This window comes from Pecten maximus, chromosome 14, assembly GCF_902652985.1.
Source record: "Pecten maximus chromosome 14, xPecMax1.1, whole genome shotgun sequence".
Classification (NCBI taxonomy): domain Eukaryota; kingdom Metazoa; phylum Mollusca; class Bivalvia; order Pectinida; family Pectinidae; genus Pecten; species Pecten maximus.
Window position 1 is genome coordinate 25,670,826 of NC_047028.1, and position 16,757 is coordinate 25,687,582.

Below are 16,757 nucleotides of genomic sequence, written 5' to 3' on the forward strand. Positions count from 1 at the left end.
AGTGATAGTAGTATTTTTCTTGATTTTACCAATTTCTTCTTAAAGTCCACTATTTACAACAAATGATTGCACATATCAGTCACGCTACAATTGGTTAAACTTACCTTAAACTCGATCGATATAATCGTATATTTGCACTGCCCGGCTATAAATTCCTCTCTGAACACTCGAGCAACAGCGAGCAGACAAGGTTATCTTAGGTGAGCGGCTGACCTTGGTGACCTTGGCAGAAAACTATGCTAACAGGTCAATCTGTTGACTTTGTGTCCTCATAGGAGAACGCGCAAACCTCTGAATGAGTACGGACGTAGCACATAGTAGATCTATATATAAGGTGTATATACACGTGAAATATAAGGGTTCACTTTGTAACAAAAAATCCCCGGTTTTCATTTTATTATTATCATTATCATTTTTTTTTTTTTTTTGAAAAAGATATACTTAACAAATATCATCAATCAAAACAAAATTCTGAGTGAGAAGATCACTGATATGCATTATGGCCGGTAAATTGCCGGTAATTATGAAGCAGAACAATGCAATTCTATCGATTTGTCTATACATTGTACAATAGGCTACTTTTATTATGATAAAGTTAAGATATTGTCAGACAGTGTCATAGTTTACCTTTCATTTTGTAACTCTTTGTTGTCTTACTTTATAAACAAAACATAGACTTTGCTTGAGGAGAAAATAATCGTAATCTACGCAGATGGAAGACTGACTAAAGTCAGTGAGACGAAACCCAGCAAAGGCGAGGTCATGTAGGAGTAAAACTAGTGACTTTATATTAAAAATACATAATCCACACAGTGTAGTAATATGAGGAAATTCAGGATAAATAGTAGTCTTCATGAATAATATTTAACAAACTTATGATAATAATTATAAGCTAGCTAGTTACGGGTATACCGTTAACATGACACAACTTATCAGTAGACGTCGTCTCACTAACCATAGTAAGTTGTCAGTCGGCTGTAGTTAGTTATTGGTTTATCGCCTACATGACACAGTCTGTCACTAAACTTCGTCTCACCGACTATGGTATGTGTTTTGTCGGCTGTAGTTAGTTACTGGTTTATCGTCTACATAACACAGCTCATCACTAGACTTCGTCTCACTAACTATAATCAGCTGTCAGTCGGCTGTGGTTAGTTACTGGTTTATCGCCTACATGACGCAGTCTGTCACTAAACTTCGTCTCACCGACAATGGTATGTGTTCTGTCGGATGTGGTTAGTTACTGGTTTATTGTCTAGATGACACGGCCTATATCTAGATTTCGTCTCACCGACTGTCGGCTGCAGTTAGTTACTGGCCCATCGTCTACATGACATAGCTCATCACTAAACTTCGTCTCACTAACCATAATCAGCTGTCAGTCGGCTGTAGTTAGTTACTGGCCCATCGTCTACATGACACAACCTATCACCAAACTTCGTCACACTAACCATAGTCAGTTGTCTGTCGGCTGTAGTTAGTTACTGGCCCATCGTCTACAAGACACAGTCTGTCACTAGACTTCGTCTCACTAACCATAGTCAGCTGTCAGTGTCGGCTGTAGTTAGTTACTGGTTTATCGTCTACATGACAAAGCCTGTTACAAGATTTCGTTTCACCGACTATGGTCTATCTTGCTATTGTTAGTGTCCAGTCGGTTGCAGTTTGTTACGGGTTCATCGCATACATAACACAGCCTGTTGCTAGACATCGTGTTATCGACTGTAGTATGTGTTCTGTCGACTGTAGTCAATTACTGATATATCGCTTGCATGACACAGTCTATCGCTAGAGTCGTCTCACCGACTATAGTCAGAATCGGCATGTCCTATTGGAACGACGACTGATTCTTTCTGCAGGTGGAAAACCTAACCTGGGCCCTGCATGCCATGACAGACGGATCAAGTCAAGTATAACAAAGCATGTATGTTTTACGGCCACAGTGCTAAAGGTAAGTGTATCTAACTAAAAAACATACAGATTAATTATTGAATATATTTCAAGTATTTGCTATAGACAGAATACATTAAATTGATATATTTGCATTTTCAATATCTTACTCGTAAAGTTCAACTATTTTAACGTTGGACATGCACGTGGTCAGGTTCCATAGGGTCAAAGTCAGTGTGAAGTATGTATATTGTTATAAGTGTAATTTTGGAATAAAACAGAATTTAATATAAATATATAAAATATGCCTTAAAAAACATTTAATGTCTTTGGTTCGTATATTGTCAGGTATTGTTCTTTTTTGTTTCAGGTTGCTGTCTACGTTTGGTTGTTTAACATTGCTTGTGGCATAATTACATAAAGAAGAAATACACTCACTAAATAATACTCCTGTGACATTTGCTTTCACTGTCATACTTACCATTAGTTTAAATAAGTTTAATATGTCGTCAGTTAATAAGATAATGTGGGTATTTTCAATATGCTACAATTCCTCTCCGAGTAGTTTTAACAATCGATATCTAGCTTTTCACCTAGTACATGTTCAAATCATAGAGCCGGATACGTTTCGGTATCTGTTGAACGGATCGTGAGACGTATCCTGATAACGTCCTTATTGTAAGGCATTTTAGTTGAATGGCAGTATAAAATGGTCTTTTAGTTAGACTAGTACAGATATTCATCGTCGTTTAATATCAACGCCTGATGAACCAATCTGGAATAAATCGCGCTGACAAAATTGACAGTTCCATGCAATAAGTACATGGCACGCGAGAACCAATTCTATTCATTATTATATCAATTCGACCATCTGTATTCAATTAGTCTTAAAAATTATACCATAACATTGGAGATACTGTTTTCCTTACCCTTTAAACTTATTGCTCTTAAATTCTGCAAATTCCAATTACGCTTGGAGGCTAAATTTAATTTAAATTTACATAATATGTGTTGTATCAAGCAATCAGATTTCTTTGCACCGTACAATGGTAAAAACATATTTCGATATGACCTTAGTAGTAAACATGTTTGTTGTAAATAATAAATAGAATAATCTGTAAAAATCAAACGTCACCTGGTTGCATGTGAATGTGGATGGATGCTTTCATTAACAACACAGCTAATCATTTTATAAACAGATTATTTTATTCATCTTAAAACAGATTACGATAACACTAAAATTCATAAAACCTTTTCCAAGTATAAAACACTAAAATTAAAAACAAATTTCATTGCATTAAAAACCCTACACATTTTAAACATAATGTGATTTACATGTATATCGTTCATAGCTAATGATAAAATACTTTATTGACTTCGCTACCAAGATGAACGACTGAAAGATGTGTTACTAATGCAGGTCTGTCTTCTTGATAACAAGAAGTATTTCCTACAAAATGATACAATAACATGATATTATAATCAGTATGGTCATTTCGAGAAAAATGCATTATATGCCTGGTCGAAAATATGCAATTCACATCAAATTGTATTTTGTTTTTATCTTGAACCGTTTTATGGTAACAGAGAAGATATTAAATCTAATTTTGCCAGGAATAAAATCAAAAACTAGAAAGGCTGTAAAGAAAAGTTGTACGGGATTCAAGAATATTTGGTTCATCCGACTACATATTTCCACAATAACAGTTAAAATAATCTCGAAAGTAGAATGTCGGCAATAGCAACATGGACACTAGCCAATTTTTTGCAGAAGTCAGTTAAATGGTTATTTAGTCCGGTAAATATCTGATAACACAGGCGTCTGCATCTTAATAGTATTTACATATAAAAAAAATTACCCTTACTCCTCCTATATCAACTGTTAGTATTATAGGTTTAGGAGCTAACATATATTATTTTCTATAAATACTTTCCAGATGCATACGCCTGTGCAGATGATAAGCAGAAAGCAAGGCAAGGGATTTAACTCGAAACAAAACAATGACAATGGGTATGAAATGGTACCGAGTAATGGCCCCATTTCATGTTATTGGGCAAAAAGATAATCACACACTTAGTGTACATTCGATCAAAATATAGTTTTATCACAGTATTAAGTTGTCATATCATTATTTATTCCACCGCTGTGAAAGAAAAAAGTTTACTTGTCATTTGTCTGATTGACGTGACATATTAAAAATTTCACAGACGCATCGCACTTTTTATAAGTTTTATTGTATATACATGGGTCTCAGCATGACACACACATCTTATCAAAATAAATGATGTTTGAATAGTAAGTCAAAATAAACTGTAAAAAAAATAATGATAATAGTATCACTAAATCAACAAAAAGGTAAATTGAAACCATGCCGGCCAATAGGACAGAGATACAGATTCCATCATAGCTTAATCTTATTCTCGAGTATATTAACATTGCAGGTAAAATACCTCCTGTTTACAATTAATAACAACCATTAACGAGAATATCGACTAAAACCCCAAATTATGACAAAGCATTGAAACATTCTAAGTGTTAATAAAAATAGTGAATTCTGTTTAACATATACATTAACAAATGCTAATTTCAGACTGGATTTTTTACAATCGCACTCTTATCTTTTATATCACAACAAAACCTTAACTTTATCTGTCTGAATATATAATAAAGTTTATCTTATAATCCAAATATTATCAAAAATACAGTTCAAAGAAGAAGATTTTCATAAAAATATTTTCTACGTCACAAACTCTATTTCTTGTTGAGATGGAAGAAGGCTCCAGCAGCAGCAGCTGTTAGTACTGACGTCACACCAATGATTCTGAAAAAGGCTGGCACTGACGGGGCGTTCCTCTCCCAGAATGTTGTGTGGAACGGTCTTGCCTTGACACGCTGCGAAAGATAATCATTTGAGTTGGTACCGATTTCATCAATATTCCGTGACTTTAGGAAATAAGAGACATATTTCACAAGGACCTTTTTTAGCTAAGGAACCTTTCCTAATTTGCATTATGCAAAAATTGAAGCTATGGAATTTCTTAAAGCTAAGGAATATATCACACTACGCACTACAAATACTAAATGTGAAGACAATAGTTTGAGGTTAAGATATAAAAAAAAAAAAAATATTAAAAAAAAAAAAAATGATTAAGATTAACGCAAATGGATGTTTGGACAATTGATAAGTATTCTTTAGCAGCTATACGCTTATCTAGAGGACATTAGATGACGAGGAAAGAAGGAAATAGCTTATCATTGTCTCAGTTAATATTACATGCTTGTCTCATTTTTCCAGTCTGACGCTGAGGAACTACAATATTTCACACAAACCTTCTTAATAGTTAGGGCTACGAGAACACAAAGAGAGGTAACTCTTGAGAGTTTGTGTGCTATAATGCAAATATGTTGTAATGTCTGCAAATGGTGTTCAACCGGTTGTCACTTACCTGATTTTCTGGTTCGTCTTTCCATATTTCAGATTCAGATATACTATGCTCAGCAAAGAGTATCTGAAAATATTAAGTAAACAAAGGTTGTCAACATATATCTGGTAGGCCTAGATACATCTAACACTAGCACTTAGCCACAACTCATTGTATTCTTTGTTTATATAGGATGCATCGTAATTAACATACGGGTTTATCTCATGTTCATACTCAATGTATATCTATGATGACACTTTTATTACAAAGCAGTACTCAAGTCTCAAACATCCATAATAAATTCAAGTAAAAAAGATGACGAACGTTTTACATTTATAAGGAACCAACTAGGCCGACGTCCGTGTAAATCTTCCTCCCAAACTCCAATACTGATGACATTGACAATAATATCAGAGTTCAGTTACATCAATGTTCCCGAAATCAATGAAATTGATTAAGATAAAATTGACACAAAAGCATTTTGTAGTTTAGGTAAACATTTTTAGTTCAGAATCTTTCATTTTTCGTTCAATCCAAAATGCTTTTCTATGGGAAAGTTTCAGGAATTTCCTTAAGGTAAATATTTATTCTATGACTGTCAAGAAACCAGACTTCAAAAAAGGATCTTATTGTACATACATGGGTTTATATTCATCATTCACCTGTGGAAACGACACTTTCATTAGTGTTCAACACATCTTTAACCTTCTCATATTTTAAAACTCTTGTCAAACAGAAAACTTAAAAGGACGTAATTCCTTGAACTAAGAGTTTCTTAAATACGGTTATCTTCCTCCTGAGAGGAATTTAAATAAATCAAGATTGATAAAATTATGACCTTGGTGTTAAGGCACGTCACAACGAGGAGCAATAAGAAATACGATATCCTAACCTTGACAATGTCCCGGGCTTATCCGTTTAACACTTATCAGTTTCCATATTCGTACCTGTTACCTAGTGCATGACCCACCTGTTACACTAGATATCGCTTACCTGTAAATGTGCTCCACACACATGTTGTACGGTTAAGATGTTTATAAGTACACCTATGGACAGTAGATTGTCGCTATCACCTTACTCACTGTTAACGTTGTACAGTTACATAGAAATGACAGCATAGTCGGTAGGAGAAGTGTATAGCATACTAAGATATATAAAGGATATCTAACAGTGTCTTCAGTAATACCAAACATATTTCACGGGTGTGGCTAAAATTTTGATATTTTGAGTGAAAAATATCGAAACATTAGTCACACGAGTGAAATATATTTGGAATTATATTCTTAGATATTCTGTTTATTATATTTTATAACAAAATACACCGAGGCAGTTTAATCTCTCCCAAAATTCATTGCGGTCCCTTGTCAACGGCACACAAAGGTACGCCAAATCGTGACGTCACTATTGAAAAATATCAGAAAAAGTGATATCTAAAAAGTAGAAAATAGAATGAATATTTTTCGTTATTTTACTGGTCAAAATGTAAAAGATTAAACTATATTCCTGAATACTAAGATTATCTATAGATATATACCACAACACCTCCGATCATCGTGGAATGTTTTGTGAGGTGTAGTACGTCATCGTTAAAGTTCAAGTCAAATGTATTCCTCAAATATCAAGTGTATTCAGTATACCATACTGATACATTTCACTGTCCATAATAACATATCGCTGCAAGTAAAAGTACATTGGTGGATGTAATTATTCCATCTTACAATCTGTATAGGCAGAATGCACTCCTATACCCTGGCTATTTTTTCTGAAGCGGGGATTAATATAGCATTTATTGGGAAGTTAGGTGTTGAATAACCTTTTCCTTTTCCTCAAGGCATTCTCACTAGTGTTTTTTTTGTATGAATTCCGGGTTTCACATTCTTGCAAACGCCAGGGTCATATGATGGTATATCAAGGTAACAAATATGGAACAACTCGCAGAGTAGGTTAAAATTCAGAAAACAGAAAAAAATCCTGAAAATTAAAGGCCAAAGGTCATTATCAAGGTCAGTTTGACGGCAAATGTAGTTCCAATAGAAAAAACTTTTCAAATATGAAAGCCCTAAGTCATCAGGTTAATGTACTGTGGCGAAGGTTAAAATTTGTCTGAGAAGGTCAAAGGTCATGGTCACGGTCAAGATCAGCAGGACTGCAGGTATAGTATCACTGGAAAAGTCTTATCGCAAGGAAAACATTTGTCAAATATAAAAGTCGTATCTCATCTTATATTGTGGCGAAGGTTAAAGTTATTCTGAGTAGGTCAAATATCACGATCAAGGTCACGTTTAAGGTCAAGGTCAACAGGTCCGCAAAGGAAGTAGCAAGTTAACGGTCTCCTCAATGTATATATCATATTCCAATTGTTAAGTTAGAGACGACACGATTGATACACTTAACACTTAATCATATTTTAGTATCAAAAGGTTATCAGCTAAATGAGAAAGTCGTATTTTGATTATCAACAAGCGAAGAGGCTCACCTCCCTGGCTGCTCGTTCTCCGGCTTGTACTGCTCCCTCCATATACCCCGACCATTGGGTGGCGGTCTCTGTCCCAGCAAAGTGAATTCTATCAATTGGTTTACGGAGCTCTCTACATTAAAATATAATAAAGTGTGTGAAGGTATGAAAAGACATGTAACGTAACATACTTAAAACAACAAAAGGTATTTTATCGAGAAACCATGGAAGGCTTCACTTGAGACTTGACATGGTTATGTGTAAGACTCATCTTTATCAACATTTTCCTGTTTTCATTTCTCCCTGTTATTATACTCATAACAAGAAAAACTTACATGAAAGAAAAAAGATCAAAGAAAAACTGAATGACCACAACTAGGGAACATTCATTTGGAGTTTGAGATATATCGCTCTATAGCTTTCCAAGAAATAACCATAAAAAACTCTATTTGTCAAAAACAAGAATGCCTGCCCGTCGGCCATTTCGCATTCCCGATCAGAATCAAAACTGAATGGGCACAACTAGGGATAAAGGCTATCTTCATGTAAAGTTTGATAAATACCCCTCCAGTACTTTTCAATAAATAAAAATAATAATATTCAATTGTCAACATTTATGAAGGCTGCTTTTCAGATTTGTTTTGTTTTCCCGATAGGTCCCAAAATTAAATGGGTAGCACTTGAAACTAACATGGAAACGATACGATGTTTTAGTTAACATACCTCCCGAATTTCGTTAGGAGACCCGGCGGCATCATTACTGTGTAACAGCCTCCTGACCATTGTTCCTCCATCCAATTTTTCTCCTCATAATGCACAGGCTGAAACATAGTCAAAACCATCCAAATATTTCTCAATTCAACATTGACCCTAGGAAAGGATTTACATATAACATTTTGTTTACAATTTAAAATTACTTCGTAACAATCATTTGAGGACATGTATCAATAGAAACTAAGAGAGTACAACAAACCACTGAACAATACCAAAAACAAAATCAACCATTCACGACCCCGAATGTTCCAACATGGGCAGCCGGCCAATTTGTATATCTTTAATGTCCCTTAAAATACACAATCGACTCTACAGGGATAATGGGCACAATAAATCATCTACAGTGAGATACAGCAGACATGTTCTTTCCTCGCTCCTGCCTGGGCTATATCCTGTTTTAATATTGTAGTTTTGCATGCCGTTAATAGCAACAGTTACTGTTAGCAAATGCATATCTCATAAGTGTTTATAGATGCAAAACAACACAACTCGGGCGCTACCTATGTTAAATGTACACGTGGTAAAAAAATAAGCAGAATGGCTGGATAGAGATACTCAGATATAAGACATATTGCCATTGGAGGACTTTGGAATAGACATACTCATATGTAAGGCCTCTTGTGATTGGAAGACTTTCGAATAAATAAACATACTCACATGTAAGGCCTCTTGTGAATGGAAGACTTTCGAATTAATAAACATACTCACACGTAAGGTATCTTGTGATTGGAATACTTTGGAATAGATACATATACTCACATGTAAGACATCTGGTGATTGGAAGACTTTGGAATGAATAAATATACTCACATGTAAGACCGCTTGTAATTGGGAGACTTTGGAATGAATAAACATACTCACATGTAAGGCATCTTGTGATTGGAAGACTTTGGAGTAAAGTTTACTAATTCGTTGTTTTCGCTCTTCTTTTGTTAAGCTACATAGTGTTCTGGCTTTGTCGGCTAGAATAAAACTGAAAATATAAACACATTTAATGTAAACGTTTTCCTTCAACTGTCTCATTTCCTTATGCATTTTCCATGACTTCCATGTCAATCGTCAGAATTCTTATTAAGACAAAACCAAGGCAGCTCAGCCTCTCCAATAATTCATTGCGGTCCCCTGCCAACGGCTCACAAATGTACACCAAATCGTGACGTTATGTTTTCTATTTTGCATTATGACGTCATATAACATGACTGATTGCTATTTGCGAATCTACACTTTCCCTATTGTCGTTTGAAAACATTTTCTTGATTGATCAAATAAAAAAGTGATATTTTTGAAAAATTTAACTTTTATAGAATGAACAATTTTCGATATTTCATAAGGTAAACATGTAAGGAACATAAAATGTATATATTTTATTAGATAATCACAATAAAATGGAAGAATTCTTTCTCACATTATACATGAGCGGCCGGTTACACCAAAACATATGAGAGAGTTATTTCTTTTTGTTACCTTTTATGTTAAATATCAGCTAGGATAATAACGTTGATGATAAAACATCTCCTCATGTTTAAAAACATAAAAGAATAACATAAATGCTTCCTAAGATCAAGTTACTATGTTCTACATGACTTACCCCATAAGGGCTGGAAGATCGTGATTATCTCCCGGTTTTACGTCATCCATACTGAATCCTATAATGCCTTCGTCGTCTACTATGGCTGACGACCCACAATACCCTGCAACATATCAAGTAACACACACTCAACCCACCATATCCAATAAAAACATAAAACATTCAAAATAACGTTTATCCTCACATTTAAAAAAAAAATTAATTTTATTGTTATTGAATGCGATAAATGGATCAGATATCAGGCTACGCCTATTCAAGTTTTCTCCTTATAAACATATACACATTTTTTGTTCAGTAATAACTTAATTAGTCGTAGTTTACAGTAGAAAGGTAGTATTGAGGTCACTCCAGATTGAAATTTGTCTTATTTTAATAATGTTATAGACTTACATAATTTGTTACTGTGCCAATATTAACTAAGGTATGATCCCTTCAAGCATATTTGGTGACAATTGTTCATAATTACTTCTTTCGGTAATAGGCAAACTATGGACCATTAACTGTTATTAGTTATATTTTTACTTTTCCAGTGATTGATCTTCATCATTTTGTCGTGATAAAGGAAGCACAGCCCAAACCATTCAATGCATGAATACTATATGTAAAATGTTAGAATATAATATAATAACCATTTTTATTATTTAGTGATATTTCCGTGTAGGATTGGTGGTTATTTATAGACAATAATATATTATATGTTACCTTTCTCCCTCCAGAAGGGGGTCTTGTAGTACACGAATGTTTTGATGACAGACCCCATTGGGACCCTCTGTATCAGCTGGTTTCGTAGAGCAGGTAATGACGGTTCATATGTGATCTTGTTTTGGAGCGGAAGGGGTGTGGCTACTATTACATATCTTCCCTTTAAGTAAATAAACGAAATTCCTCAACTGATTTTTACTCCAAAATAGCGAATTGTCACTCAATTTGATTATTAACAAATATCTCATTAAGTAGTGCATATACGTGAAATTATTCAAATCGTGATAAGGATGAACAATACTTTTTATAGAATATTATTGCTATTCTAATAAAACCTATATTACAATGTGTACATTGGTATATACTAATATATCACTGTATACGGAATGTCGTTCTTGTATACAGTTGAGTTAATATTAAGACATCAAATGAAAGAAAAGCTCATTACAAATATCAATATTAAACGTATATTATTATACAATTGTTGTTGTAGACAATGTTCAATAACTGTTTATTTTTTCTTGAATTACAATAAACAATGAAAGCAGATTCAGTACCTGATAATGGTTACCATGTATATCAGTAACCTTCGCACCATTTGAATTCTGGGAAATTTTACACACAGGATGGCTCAGTAGCACTTTGTCTACATGAAGAGAAAATGAGGAAATCAAATCCAAATATTGTTTTATTGACTGCAGACAAGTTCATCATTGAGTGCCCGACCACTTGGATGTTTCAAGCTATACCGGTTTCCTCACACGGTAAGATATTTATGAATTGTTTCGCAATGGTTGTAAAATAAAAGAAAGATAATATGTTAATTTCATTTCCAGAATTCCATACATTGACAAAAATATTTCCTGGTGTGTTGAATAGAGTGCCCCACTCACTAGTGGAGATTATACGGATATCTGCAAACAGTTGTCTAGTGATTCTGTCATATCATGTTTATCTAGTCATTTCCGGTAGGAACAAGGTTACTAACATGACTTCTCTATACAGTTTAACCTATCATAATTTGTAATATTGTTGTACATTTTAAAATGAAATGGTAAACTTGTTTTACTTATCTTAGATACAAACTTCACAGAGTAAATAACCAAATAGTCTTGCTTACCTTTGCCGAGTTTCTTTGCCATACATTTACTGATCTGCTGAGACCCACCTACAAATTTCCTTTCCTATAATACAAATGAATTTTTTACCATTATTCCTAGAAGTAAATAACTGGGTTTCTTATAATCCTAAGGGTACAGAACAATACAAATAATGTAATCTTTTTAATTTGAATAAGTGTAATTTCTTCAACTTCGAAAATAACATTTTATCTTCAGTTAGTAAATTATTGTAATGTTTCAATATTAAGTTATTGAGTAGAACTATTTTGGTCATTAGCTGACTGTACAAGTAAAAAGTTAATGAAATGTTTTCCTGTTAATAATATATACATTGATTAATGTCATAAATAGAAATGAGCATGGGAGCTTTTCCAAAATAAAATTGCTACGTTCTTATATTTCACTGGTAAACTTTTATAGTTTGACATTATATACATATAAAGTATACAATAAAAATGAATTGTGTTATTTTAATAATTTCTAATATGAGGAGGCAAAATAAAGCAAGGTTAATATGTAGGACGCACGGAAGGAGGAAACATAGGGTAGGTGGTAGTGGTCGGGGTTGGGGCTGAGGTAATTTGCGATATTAAAGTTAAACGGAAACGGTAGATAATGATAAAGTACCTAACGGAAAGTTATATGTGGGGTTTCCAATCATGTATATTTTAAGTATGCATATAATTTTTTCTATTTTTAGACTGGCAAACAGTCCTGCCATTAATTCTGTATCATTCAGGACTTTGTTCAAATGTTTGTAACAATCAATGTCGGCGTTAATCAAAATTCATTGTATTGCTTGAAAAAAAAATCTATGCAAAATTTGTTGCATTATATGGAAATCGTTTGAGGATTAACGCTTGCATTCCTTATGCAAACATCTGACTGAAGTCTAAACAATAAAAAATAAATCACTTATCTTTGACGTTCAATCTACTGGATAATTTGGTTATTTGATAATCTTGTTTAATAAGATACAACAGATTACCTCCATTTAAGGTCGGTGCCTACTCCTGTGGGGCGCTACTACTGTCACGGTTATTGTATTCGGAGAGTTGGTTATTCAGCAGATATTAATTTTAAAATTTGACTCCTTTACTTGTTTGGGATCACAGTTGTTCATTCGAACAAAGCTGATTAATCCACACATCAAATGATATACTTATGACAAATACCATTGTTTTAGTTTGTACAAAGACCGCAAAAATAATGGACGAGCGACATTGCAGCATGGCGTAAGACATTTGTCTTTAGAGGAGAGTTAATTGCGATTGTCAACGTTAGTCAACTTTAAGTCAATGTCATTTTAATAATAAATAATTGTCTTAGTTAGTAAAATTAATTAAGAATAATATTAATAAAACATTCATATCTTAAATAAATACATTAAAAATATAGATAATGTTATAGTTAGTATATGTTCTATCGCTCTTAAAGCTTTGTGCTTATATTGTTGCGCTGGTTTTGCCTTTCTGGTCTTGACCTATATTAGTAAAGAATAGAAAACTGCGATAAATATTAAAGTGATATGATTCGCAAATATCACTTTGAGATTCAGATAAACATTACTGTTTATATATCAATAAATCAATCTATTCCATATTGATTGTGTGTTTGTGTGAGAGGACATTTTTACAACATGTCCATTTATTGTCCATCTGTTGTTATTCTCTATCATTGGCTTGTACAGATAATGTAGCTTTAATCTTTATCTGAAACAAATCATACGGGCCTTGTTCGTATCATATTGTAGAAAATATTTTATTTACAACTCAATAACTCGCCGACAATCCAAATATCTAACTTTCCCATACAGCTATGTATGATTTCAATCTTCTTAGCAATCTGAATTTTAAATTCAAATGCTTGGATGACATGTTTAAAATGAAATAAACGTCGGTTGCGAAATGAATAAAGCAACCCAATGAAGGTCAAAGAAACGCCAATATACGCTCCGCCGAAGGTATATATTTACGAGTACATCAGGACGTTACTTACATAGTCAGATATTAATCTAATGTACTGAGTTATGAAAAGGCATTATCATATTAGTTTAAGGTCGTGTTAGAATATAAAAATGTGAGGTGCTTCTACGTTAACGAGGATTTAAGATTGAGACTGTATGATAAAACGTATTACTATGTTGTGCATCGAGCAGAAGGTGACTAATGTGTAATAACCTGTGCACCATTTTCGGTGGACTGTATCCTGGCAGAGAAGCCACATATCGATGTGTACCACAGAAACCAGAGTAATGAACATTCGTATGGTTCACAGGTCACATTTAGCCGTACATAGTCGGCAGCCTGGTAATGCACCTCTCTGTAACACATCACCATAACACAGATGTTAGTCAGAATCTATAACACATCACCATAACATAGACGTTAGTCAGAATATATAACACATCACCATAACATAGACGTTAGTCAGAATCTATAACACGTCACCATACCACATACGTTAGTCAGAATCTAAAACACATCACCATAACACAGACGTTAGTCAGTATCTATAACACGTCACCATAACACAGATGTTACTCAGAATCTATAACACATCACTATAACACAGATGTTACTCAGAATCTATAACACATCACTATAACATAGACGTTAGTCAGAATCTATAACACATCACCATAACACAGATGTTAGTCAGAATCTATAACACATCACCATAACATAGACGTTAGTCAGAATATATAACACATCACCATAACACAGACGTTAGTCAGAATATATAACACATCACTATAACACAGACTTTAGTCTGAATCTATCACACACCACCATAACACAGACGTTAGTCAGAATATATAACACATCACTATAACACAGATGTTACTCAGAATCTATAACACATCACTATAACATAGACGTTAGTCAGAATATATAACACATCACCATAACACAGACGTTAGTCAGAATCTATAACACATCACCATAACATAGACGTTAGTCAGTATCTATAACACGTCACCATAACACAGACGTTAGTCAGAATCTATAACACGTCACCATAACACAGACGTTAGTCAGAATCTATAACACATCACCATAACACAGACGTTAGTCAGAATCTATAACACATCACCATAACACAGACGTTAGTCAGAATCTATAACACGTCACCATATCACATACGTTAGTCAGTATCTATAATACATCACCATAACACAGACGTTAGTCAGAATCTATAACACATCACCATAACACAGACGTTAGTCAGAATCTATAACACATCACCATAACACAGACGTTAGTCAGAATCTATAATACATCACTATAACACAGACGTTAGTCAGAATCTATAATACATCACTATAACATAGACGTTAGTCAGAATCTATAACAAATCACTATAACACAGACGTTAGTCAGAATATATAACACGTCACTATAACACAGATGTTAGTCAGAATCTATAACACGTCACCATAACACAGACGTTAGTCAGAATCTATAACACGTCACCATAACACGGACGTTAGTCAGAATCTATAACACGACCACATAACACAGACGTTAGTCAGAATCTATAACACACCACCATAACACAGACGTTAGTCAGAATCTATAACACGTCACCTTAACACAGACGTTAGTCAGAATCTATAACACATCACCATAACACAGACGTTAGTCAGTATCTATAACACATCACCATAACACAGACGTTAGTCAGTATCTATAACACATCACCATAACACAGACGTTAGTCAGTATCTATAACACGTCACCATAACACATCACCATAACACATCACCATAACACATCACCATAACACAGACGTTAGTCAGAATCTATAACACATCACCATAACACAGACGTTAGTCAGAATCTATAACACATCACCATAACACAGACGTTAGTCAGAATCTATAAGACGTCGCCATAACACTGATGTAAGTCAGAATCTATAACACATCACCATAACACAGACGTTAGTCAGAATCTATAACACATCACGATAACATAGACGTTAGTCAGTATCTTTAACACGTCACCATAACACGGACGTTAGTCAGAATTTATAATACGTCACCATAACACTGATGTAAGTCAGAATCTATAACACATCACTATAACACAGACGTTAGTCAGTATCTATAACACATCACCATTACACAGACGTTAGTCAGAATCTATAACACATCACCATAACGCAGACGTTAGTCAGAATCTATAACACGTCACCATAACACAGACGTTAGTCAGAATCTCTATAACACATCACCATAACACAGACGTTAGTCAGAATCTATAACACATCACCATAACACTAATGTAAGTCAGAATCTATAACACATCACCATAACACTAATGTAAGTCAGAATCTATAACACATCACTATAACACAGACGTTAGTCAGTATCTATAACACATCAATATAACACAGACGTTAGTCATAATCTATAACACATCACCATTACACAGACGTTAGTCAGAATTTATAACACATCACTATAACACAGACGTTAGTCAGTATCTATAACACATCAATATAACACAGACGTTAGTCAGAATATATAACACATCACCATTACACAGACGTTAGTCAGAATTTATAACACATCACCATAACACAGACGTTAGTCAGAATCTATCACACGTCACTATAACACAGACGTTAGTCAGAATCTATAACACGTCATCATACCACATACGTTAGTCAGTATCTATAATACATCACCATAACACAGACGTTAGTCAGAATCTATAACACATCACCATAACATAGACGTTAGTCAGTATCTATAACACGTCACCATAACACAGATGTTACTCAGAATCTATAACAC

At 34.0% G+C, this 16,757-nt stretch overlaps 1 protein-coding gene across 2 annotated transcripts in view; it reads right to left on the minus strand.

The window, feature by feature from the left end:
- Positions 1 to 4,106: 4,106 nt before the first annotated feature.
- Positions 4,107 to 16,757, minus strand: part of LOC117342094 (amine oxidase [flavin-containing]-like) — a 31,241-nt gene continuing 18,590 nt past the window's right edge. The window contains exons 6-15 of one of the 2 annotated variants that reach the window (XM_033904087.1): positions 14,134 to 14,275; positions 11,953 to 12,016; positions 11,390 to 11,478; positions 10,833 to 10,992; positions 10,131 to 10,233; positions 9,404 to 9,515; positions 8,492 to 8,589; positions 7,790 to 7,901; positions 5,338 to 5,400; positions 4,265 to 4,783 (exon numbers count right to left, since the gene is read on the minus strand). In XM_033904087.1, the coding sequence (XP_033759978.1) occupies positions 4,643 to 4,783; positions 5,338 to 5,400; positions 7,790 to 7,901; positions 8,492 to 8,589; positions 9,404 to 9,515; positions 10,131 to 10,233; positions 10,833 to 10,992; positions 11,390 to 11,478; positions 11,953 to 12,016; positions 14,134 to 14,275 (1,084 nt within the window). In that variant the 3' untranslated portion in view covers positions 4,265 to 4,642. Of the gene's footprint in view, positions 4,784 to 5,337; positions 5,401 to 7,789; positions 7,902 to 8,491; positions 8,590 to 9,403; positions 9,516 to 10,130; positions 10,234 to 10,832; positions 10,993 to 11,389; positions 11,479 to 11,952; positions 12,017 to 14,133; positions 14,276 to 16,757 lie in introns of both variants that reach the window. The other variant, XM_033904086.1, reaches the window with a different exon arrangement.